This window comes from Pararge aegeria, chromosome 21 (assembly GCF_905163445.1).
Source record: "Pararge aegeria chromosome 21, ilParAegt1.1, whole genome shotgun sequence".
Taxonomy (NCBI): domain Eukaryota; kingdom Metazoa; phylum Arthropoda; class Insecta; order Lepidoptera; family Nymphalidae; genus Pararge; species Pararge aegeria.
Window position 1 is genome coordinate 2,299,977 of NC_053200.1, and position 10,211 is coordinate 2,310,187.

The 10,211-nt window shown below is 38.3% G+C and overlaps 1 protein-coding gene across 3 annotated transcripts; it reads right to left on the reverse strand.

Moving 5' to 3' along the window:
- Positions 1-10,064, reverse strand: LOC120633062 (arp2/3 complex-activating protein rickA-like). 3 transcript variants are annotated; one of them, XM_039903149.1, is made up of 7 exons: positions 9,848-10,063; positions 8,257-8,392; positions 8,025-8,176; positions 6,749-7,237; positions 1,349-1,463; positions 309-517; positions 1-274 (listed from the first exon to the last, which is right to left on the reverse strand). In XM_039903149.1, the coding sequence occupies exons 1-6, from the start codon at positions 9,893-9,895 to the stop codon at positions 318-320; spliced, it is 1,140 nt and encodes a 379-aa protein (XP_039759083.1). In that variant the 5' UTR covers positions 9,896-10,063; the 3' UTR covers positions 1-274; positions 309-317. The 3 variants fall into 3 exon arrangements, with proteins under 3 accessions (XP_039759083.1, XP_039759081.1, XP_039759080.1); XM_039903147.1 differs by having other exon boundaries at positions 1-517; XM_039903146.1 differs by lacking the exons at positions 1-274; positions 309-517; positions 1,349-1,463 and having other exon boundaries at positions 2,388-7,237; positions 9,848-10,064.
- Positions 10,065-10,211: the final 147 nt, after the last annotated feature.

Genomic DNA, 10,211 nt, shown 5'->3' on the forward strand with positions numbered 1-10,211 from the left:
TAAAATTTATCATTTATTCCTAATACGATTATATAAACAAGTATAAATAATTCCATCATACAACTGAACTGTATCGTTTTTCTCCTACTTGTTTCTTTCTCTAAACCAAAAATAAAGGCTAAAGTGGTGAGTGGGTGCGTGCTAAAGTGCCCTTAAACCAGTACGCTTGACGAAAATAATTTTAAAATAAACAGGAGTAGTATACATTTGCGACTGCGGCAATCTGAAGTGCATTTTACATTGAAGTATTGAGCGTTACGATACTTGCAAAAGACTCCATAATTGTTGTAAGAATACAAATTTACGGATAATTCAAATTATTTCTCAACGATATCCAGTTTGTTGATAGCACTGCGCCGCTTGGAGGCGCCACTGTCGCTCGAGGGCGACTTCCTTTTTCCGGCGGAGTTTCCCGCCTGAGCTGTGTTGCCAGTTTCCTCTATAACGATGTCTTGAGTCGGTATTGCCATCAACAATGTGTCTAGACTACTGTTTTTATTCACCTCTTGATTTTCATCTGCAGGGGAAATGAAACGGGTGTCATCCTCAGTGTTTCATAAAGGAGAAAGGGGTTTAGAGTTTAACTATGCAGATAATTTGTATTGTATGTTAGTTTGTCGACTTTATCAATCATTATCACATTTAAGTGATAGCAATGGGGACTGTCAGCTTAACTTGCTTGAGAAACTGCTAAAAAAACGCCTTTTTACTTACTGTTCACAGGACCTGGCATCATAGTGGAAGGTTGACAGGACGGTTAGTTATGAATTTGATCTACCGATTTTAAATTAAAACTAAATGTATTCCGCTGAAAATAGAGATTTGTGGTCATACCTACTTTTAAAGTGGGACAGAGGCATTTTTTTAATGATATAGGTATACTCATAAAGAAGCTAAAAAAACTACACTACTAATTTGAAACTAGTTAGTTATTTCTGTCTTTATTCGATACGCTTTTTTAAAAACATGCCCATTACCAGTCACCTCACACTTTAAAAAAAAACTTAACAGAACAAAGAGAACATAAACACTTTCAGAAAACTTCCAGCCTAAATAATAAGCAGACCTGTACCTAATATGAACTATTCTGTTAATAAAATATGGAGGAAATATGGTTTATCAAAGGAAATAAACACATGGCATACTCATAAGCAAAAATATGTATTCAGATATTTTTTTTTTAAAGAATTAGTTAAATATTCGCATTACTAACAGACTGTCAGACTCGCTGAATTAGGATAGTACGTGTTAACCTTTTAACGCTTCGTTTGCTTAAAAAAATCACACTAGAGTCAAATGAGGAAGTGAACCTCAATATGTTGCTCACTGGCAATGTTGGAATGCTAACCCATGTCTTTCTGCTTCATCAACTGCTTCAAGCGGAACTCCTCTTGGGCTTGTCTCTGCCGCCTCTTGCGCTCCGCACGCGCCTCTTCCTCGCCAAGGTCCTCCAGCTTCACCTCCTGTCACACCAAGCCTTTGTAACACTAGTGGCGGAATCAAAGGGTGGCTTGTTAAGAAGTAGTAGTGTTCATATTTTTATTTCACTACAAGTTAACACTTGATTCACATCTGCACAACTAGCATAGACCGGAGACAAAAATTATATTTCCCTCGATGATATAATCATGGGCAGGAGATAATTATCTCTCCGAGAAAATGATAAAAATTTGACGGCCGATTGGCGCAGTTTGCAGCGACCCTGCTTTCTGAGCCCAAGGCCGTGGGTTCGATTCCCACTACTGGAAAATGTTTGTGTGATGAGCATGAATGTTTTTCTGTGTCTGGGTGTTTATATGTATTTTCTAAGTATTTATGTATATAATTCATGAAAATATTCATTAAGCATCTTAGTACCCATAACACAAGCTACGCCTACTTTGGGGCTAGATGGCGATGTGTGTATTGTCGTAGTATATTTATTAAAAAAAAAAAAATGTATCTTCTCCCACAGCTTTATCAACTCTCAGAGCACTGGCGCACAAGTGGAAAAAATATCCAAAGAATGTATGTGTAATTAATAAACGGGGGTAAACTTCTCCTATTCCCTGTTCCCTTGCTTTAGCAGGCGGACACGTTGATTATATCCCTCCAGGGGATATAATTCTTGTCTCCCGCCTAAGCTAGCCCTGTAAGCGTTTTATAGGGTTTGTATGAGTTGACAAGCGACGATTATACAATCAAGTTAAATAGGTTCCTTATCTGAGTTTCAAACAGATGCAGAACACTTGAACACGATAATAACACATTAAATCAATGACTTGAAACCAGCTTTACTATAGGCCTAACAAAACGCATCACACAATCACTGACGTTGCTAAGTCAACACGCTTGGGTTTAAAAAATCAACAAAATTATAAAATCAAACTTAACAATGAAACATTACAAATTTTCAAAAAGTTTATTGTAATAAAACATGTACGTCTACGCATTGCTTGAGTGCATACATAAAAACACACAAAAAAGTCTTTAGGTTAAACCACACTGTAGGACTCTGTTCGGCAAAAAGTTCACATGGAGAAAGGTTAGAAAATCTACAGCCTCCCAGTATAAACCAGTTCCCTTCAGTGTGATTCAGCTTTTAGTGTGCATACAGACGGACTGTCAGCAAGCCAACTGCAAAATTGCAGTTTGAAATTATCGAGCAACTAAGCAGCTATAGTGTTTTTTCTGCTTATCCTATCCTATGGCTTGTACAATCTCGGGGTAACTTTTAATAATTGTAAAGTATATTTCAAAATTATGTAAAAAATTATTTTCCTAAAGAAAATCTCTTTATGTGACTTTTTTTATGTATTTTTTTAGAACCCGCGTGTTCTTAATTTTAAAAACACGCTTTACACTATAATATAAAGAAAAGTTTAGTTGAAAATGAAAAGGGAGAAAAAATGTTGTCCTACACAGTCTGCTCACATTTTATACTGTTGTTTACATTATAACCTATGGCGAATTGCAAGAACTTTGCTTTGAGCCTTAAAGCTTAAAGAAGCTTAGAGAGCGCCTCTTGGCAAGCTTATTGATGACAAGTTAAAAAAACTTCTTTCACTTGAAAGCGAGGAGTCTCCTAGATTCGGAACCATATTCGGATGTCAAAAGACAACAAAAATGATAGCGTATCGTATATTAACATGAAACTTTTAGACGCTAAGACCACTGTTAACCTGCAGTTCTAGTTATCAACTGCTAATGAACTGCACTTTGCAGTTGGTTTGCGTTACAAACGCATTCCATCTGTACACACCCTTTACAGACACTTTTAAATCTATGAATACGCAATTCCACCGTGCCGTGACAAAACATCACAAAAATAAAGGCTCGAGGTGCGAAATACCGGCCCGAATAGCGACCGGTTCGTAATATATAACTATGTGAGATAGTATTTTACAAAATGCACTGCAATGTTCAAAATCTTAGATTGAACTAAATTGACAGCTTTAAAGTTTTTCCAATAGGGAACACTAGGAAATGACAGCACTACCTCTGGTAACTGTTCTCATCAGGGATAAAAAAATAAGAAATGTTTTGACACTTAATTGGAAACATTTTTTTTTATTCTACTACAAGTTAGCCCTTGACTTCAATCTCGCCGGATGGTGAGCGATGATAGGTTTGAGATGGTAGCGGGCTAACCTGTAACAGGTATGACAGTTGTATTATATAGGTAATCGGACTCGGGACCTCGCGCTTATGGCGGCGCCAAAGACGACGTGGAACTCCAAATATCTTAACCTACTTTATTGGACTCCGTTGTCATACCGAATTAAACAACGAAAAAAAAAGTTAGGTAAATATATTACGACGAAAATTATAAATGTGGATTTATGGATTTACTTGGTACATTTACTAGGTACATTTCATGTTGTGTTTTAAATTAATATAATATAACGATAAAAAATATTTGAAATTTTGTTACTGCGTTTAATGTACGCTTACAAATGCCGCGAACACCGACTCATATCGACGTCGCTTAATTCGATATTACATAACGCAGTCCAATTTACATTCGCAATAACTCTAACCCTACTAGTTACTTGTTTTTATATTGACCTATATATATTGTGAAACTCTTAATAAAATGCAATAAACATTTTCTTAAACTTATCTATACTAGTATTACTGAGATTCTTATTCGATAATGGCAAGACAAACTTATAATTTACAAACAGCCGACGTGACCGGTGTTGAGACAAATCTAACCTAATCCCTTTGGATGTCGGCAGAGATAAAATTTATATCTCTTCATCATATCAAACCATATATAGTTTCCCAAAGTGAAAAGGTTTAAGGCCGTAGTCCACAACGGTGTGCAAGTGGGGATTCTTCACACTTTTGAGAACATTATGGAGAACTCTAAGGCATGCAGGTTTTCTCACTTTGTTTACCTTCAATTGAAAAAGTTAGGAGTGAGTGCCGGGGTTGGAACTCTTTCCAAAGAGAAGTCGAAGGCCTAACCACTAGCCTACGCTTCTCTAATTTTATCTCTTACCGCCATTAAACTAAATGCAGTATTTGATTATTTATATAACCAACAAAAAAACCCTGTTTGAAAATACCTGATGCCAGAACCCCTCGGGTGACAGTTTTTTAAATAAATCGACGTCAGTATGTCTCATGAAGAGGAAAATAATAATTGCTTTAATCGATAAATCGATAAAGACCGTACGAATGAGAGCGTACCAATTTTACAGTTTACTTTCTAACATAAGTACCAGCTATAGATTCTGTACCCCTGGTAGAATATTCTGTTTCAAAGAATGAAACAATAACGCCAGAGTAAAAATAAAGTTAACTAACTACCTTCATTTAAAGATCGATTTACATCCCCTCACCGCTCACGATATCCCCTCTTCACCCCCGCAGCTTTCAGGGAACATAACGGAGAATGGGCAGCAGAGTCCTCGGTAATACTACTACCATCAACTGCGATTTAGTCCAGCAGTGGAATGATATATATGAATTTTCTCATTAGCGATGATACAATAAATTCAATTTTACTCTCTCGATGGGGTCTCTTCAAATAACCTTTGTACAGTATTCTGTCACGCTCGGCCTAAAGTATTTGGTTAATCTATTACGAACGTACAAACTTTGTACTAAGAGTTCAGGTGTCAAACTATTTTATACTTATATGTGCATACGTGTGAACATACATTCATTATAAAAAGTTCAAAACGTTGCCATCTCAGAGTAAGGAATACTTGAGAGGACCGACAATCCGAACCTTCTGTGCCCAGCGGGCTCACACTGCAACCAGTTCACCGCATAACTTATTTACGTTGAGGCTTTGCAGTTAAATTAAACTTATCGACTTTGATACTTCCATACTGTGTAACAAAAATAGATAAACATTTTTGTTTGTCAACATTGTTAGACAACGAGTTAGTACACTTCTGCTAATATAAAATAAAAACATATACTAAATAAACAACCAAATTGCATGCGTAATTGTGTATAGGACCATTTTGTTCTCCTTCAATTTTGTTACTATTTCAGTACAAGACCACTTTGGTTCTACATAACAGTTCATATATATTAAGTTTTACAGTGTGAGACGTCTAACGACAATATTTCTGCATTGATCTTTTGTTTCTGCGGCAATTGATAAGTTTGATTGTTTGAGTTAAATTTTTTTACATTTTACAATTTCAGATGTTTATTTTATTTAATGTTGCAAAACAAATAAATGTAATTTCATTCTTACCGATGATTATGAAGTCTAGCTATGATACATTAAACATTCACCGTCGAGTCATGCTCATGAATAGGTAGGGCCGACGCTTATATTTGTAGGTTGTGGACCAGCGTAATCGGTTCTTTAACAAATAATTCCTAGCCTCTATTCCTTACCGTATTATAAGGTTGTCATGTACTCTAGTACAGATTAAACCAGTCACACATCTGGGCAGCGGCCAACTCTTATAAAACGATTATAGCATTAATATCCACAATGATGGCCAAAAAAATTATCCCCCGATTATATCCACTCACAAGTGATAAAATTTATTTGTACAACTGTCAAAGCACGGCATAGACAAAAAGAACCTTTGCCCTGTTTAATTTAACACGATATCATTTTCCACTCGTACGCCCATGCTCGGAGAGTGGATAAAACTGTGAGAGAAGATAAACATTATATCCTTTCCCTGGAGAAAAATGTAGCCTGCCCATGCTAGTCATATAGGTAGACAAAAATCTACCTAACTACTAGTTACAAAGTTTCTTATACTTTAATGATTTGTGGAAATACGCCACGGTCATCTGTCAAAATTACCACTGTATTGTGCAATGTAACCCTACGTTAAAAGGTTGAGGGTTTGCAACGATTTATTATAAATCATTGGGGATTAGAAGGTATCGCGGGGTCGGACGGAAGCTGTCTGTTACCCGGGTCACCGGGAAACTGTTTTTCCACCTGTTCAGCGACCCACTTCTTAACCTTCTGCTCCGTCCAAAAGCCGTCGTAGAAGATGGAAGGTTTGATCCAGCAGCCCTGCCCGCTGTAGTGTTCCTCGCGACCCTTGCAGTCCACGGACCCAGCGCGGCCGTTGACGACCAAATTTTTAGGCGGCATGTTGAAGTTTAGGTTCACGTTGCCATGGTGACGGTCGTACGGTTCATAGGCGAAGTGCCACGGGACCGAGTACTCGTAGTAGTTTGGGTACATCGGGGGCGGAGGGGGCGCTAAGCGAGGGGGGTTGGAAAACATGGGCGGCACTCCCCCCATAACGGGTTGGAGGACGAAACTTACGTTAGAGTTCGGGCGTATGAGCGGAGCGGGTTGAGGTGCGGGCGGGGGCGCGGAGTGACGTTGTGCTTTGGCGTTGACGTTGGCTGTTGGCACTGGACGGTTGGCTGGCAAGTTGGCCGGCACGTTGGCAGGCATTGGATGCGCCTTGGCCACAGGTGGGGTAGAGACATTCTTCAGGGGGGCGATTTGCACTTTGGCCCCGCCCGGCACCTCCTCTTTCTTCACATTCAACGCGTTCTTCTCCACATGCTTATTCATGTTTGCGATATTCTGGTTGTTTTCATGCAGCGCGTCAGGGGGTACGTGTTTCTGATTTTGAATAGAGTTTTGGTTTTGATTCTGGTTCTGGTTCTGATTTTGATTGTGGTTTTGATTTTGGTTCTTGTTGGGAACGTCGTGCCGGTGCGCGTCGAGGAGTTCCATTAGTTCCGTGGTAACGTTACCGCCGAAGCTCAGTAACGTTTCCCGAAGGGCGTTTGTTACCGCGCACTGAAATAAAAACGTGGCGTTAAGAGAAATCTATCAATATTGATACTCCAAATGCAAGTATGAGATTCGCTCTAAGGTTTGACTTATGACCTTGGTGGCATGTCGAAATCCACGATATGGTAATCGCAAAAATTTAATTTTACAAAATAATTAATTCTTAAATTTTGATTTGTTTGTTATAAAAAAGAAAAAAACTGTAATTATTTAATGGATTAAATTTGTAATGCTTTATCTTTTCAGTACGATATATCTGATTTTTGTCGTAATCTGTTCTCTTATGCATATACTCATAACTTGTATAAAAGTTTCAATGTTTCACATCTGCAAGGCGTCCTGTGACGGCTCACACTTTTTTTTAAAGTAATAATTAAACCCATTAAGCCCATGCATATAAAAAAAAACTGACTGATGCGAAAGGCAAATAGTAATTTCGGCATCGACGGTAGGAGAGCCGTAGCTTAATTGGTGAAAGCGCTCAGGCCGCGATAGCCCGAGAGTCGCAGGTTCAAATCCTGTCTGTTCCGAATTTTTTTATATGCATTTTAAATTTATAAATTTCTCTAGGCTGTATTCTACCGCGCTGGCCAAGACTTGGTAGACTCCACCCGCCCTTGAGAACGTTATAGAGAACTGTCAGCCACGCAGATTTCCAGACGGAAACACAGATGACACAGATCAAACTTCTTATTATTAGGAAACTCCCCCCCCCGCCCCTCTCCTTGTCCCCCTTTTTTCCCCCTCAACCGTGCGTTGGCGGGTAATGGTTTGTTGATGATGATGTATTTACCTTTCTAGCGTTGTGTATGGCAGCACCCTTGTACGGCGCCATCGAGGTTGCATAGCCGATGTTCTCGCGATGGATGTTGAGGCTCTTCACAGTGACCGACACGAAGGAAACTACCCCTGCACAGTACTTGCCGTTCGTTATTTCTGCAAAATCTGTAACAATGGAATAGTTTCGTTGGCAAGCTCTCCATGAAGATGTTGATCGGGTTTATTAATAGACTTAATTGCCTCACCCAAGTCCTGCTTGGTGACCGCCCAGCTCCAGTTGTTGAAGCCCCACTGCGAGTGGCCGAAGTTGATGAGTTGCTGGCGACGCTGCAATGGCTCTTCTTCTTCCAGCATGCCCTCTGACACAGGCAAGCTGTCAGGCTAAACAAATAAATACAAATTTTTAAACACCTGTTCTCTCACCAATCACCAGCTTCTGAGATTCAGAAAGCAAGGTTGCGGCCCACTGCACCAATGGGCAGTTTTTTTTTTTTTTTTTAATATTTAGACAAGTGCTTGACTGCAATAACACCTGATGGTAAATAATGATGCAGCCTAAGATGAAGCGCGCTTGCCTAGAAGATGCCAATTCACTCTTGATTTGAAGGTACCCAGATTATAGGTATCGGGGAAGACGGAAGATGGGAGGGCATTCCAGGCCTTTGCGGTGCGTATCAGAAAGGAAGAAGCAAAACGCTTCGTACGTGTTGATGGAATTTCAACAACGTAACAGTGCAGATACTTTCGGTACCTCGCAGTTCCGATGGTAGAAAGGAGATGGTTTGACCAAATCTAATAGCTCCTGATCCCACTCTCCAAAATGTATCTTGTAGTTTCTGCAACTTTAGTTGCATTGAAGTTAGGATTAGTATCACTTTTAAATATACAAATGATGTTAAATGGTGCTGAGACGGCAGGGCTGATTTAAAAAAATATATATATAGGCAATGTTCTTTGTAGGGGATATATAAGCCTACAACTGCCTACACAGTCAATTAATTTCTGGAATTGCTGGAAAATCAACTAATGAAGCACTGAGTGAGTCTGTATAAGGATATGATGTACCATAAACAGAAGGTATGCCAAATAACATATTCAAGATAAATACCAAAAACATGTCAAAGTCAAAATTATCTTTATTCAAGAAGATGGCAATAGATGGCACTTATGATATGTACATTACATGACAAATGTGTATACGGTAGTGAGATGACGGTGATAACCATATGCTGAAATGAGTCCCATTTTTAAAACAAACATCCATCATAGTTATAGAATATCAACTCTGTTCAATTTTGCATAAATATAATGAAAAATGTAGAGTTAACATAACTTTTATGTCAACATTACAAGTAACATTAGAAATATCTGATTTATTTAATGTGTGAATGGATTTAATATCTGTCAACAAAAACATTATTCAATTTTATTCCTGGTTTTATTGTAAGTTGGTTACCAACATGGTCAAATTTACTCAATCCATCATCAGGAAATCAATGATGAGGAAGATGGAGGCATGCTTTAGACAATGGTGGATAAAGGCTGCAAATTAATATGTATCCAACATTTAATTTAGACTCTATAAGAGGCAGGTTGAAAGAGATGCGAAAGAACAAAACCAGATTATTAAATTTGAATTAAATGTGAGGGTAGTTTGATTATATCATAGGACTAAATCATGCTATTCCAAGCTGGCACTTTTCGGGCTTCTAGGATTTATATTTCATTAACTTGAAAACGCTAAGGCGGTTGTGATAAGTAGAAAAATCAGCTCTAGTATTTGTTATTTAGTAAAGTGTGTAACTCTAGAAGTTGTGAAGATCAGCCGGAGATTACCATTTTTATGTTGCAATTAGCAACAGGAAATCCTGGTTTCCTCTGCATCCTTATAAACTCAAGTGTGCCCGGAGGTTGCAGTTTTCGATGATTTTAAGACCCAAAGCAAATTATGGTAAAATATCCAATTTGAAAATAATAATAAACACGCAAACACAGATAAATGATTTGCAAGCAAAATGATATAAACAAAGACAAGTTTAACAGATTATTGTTGCTTTTTAATGTCAAATGAATGGTTTTGTGGTGTGAAGATTATCTCAAAGACGGTTTTTATCTACCATAATAGCGCCACACAAATCTCTATGCGCCTTCTAAAAAAGATACCTGACCATTTAGTTTAATTGAGGCATTTATGTACAAC

Coding starts and splice junctions, on each gene's coding strand:
- LOC120633062 (XM_039903146.1), bottom strand. CDS start 9,895: ATGCAGAGGAAACCAGGATTTCCTGTTGCTAATTGCAACATAAAAATG. Junction 8,393..9,847: donor CTAATTGCAACATAAAAATG/GTAATCTCCGGC, acceptor TTATTTGTTTAG/CCTGACAGCTTGCCTGTGTC. Junction 7,238..8,024: donor CCATACACAACGCTAGAAAG/GTAAATACATCA, acceptor TTTTTATTTCAG/TGCGCGGTAACAAACGCCCT.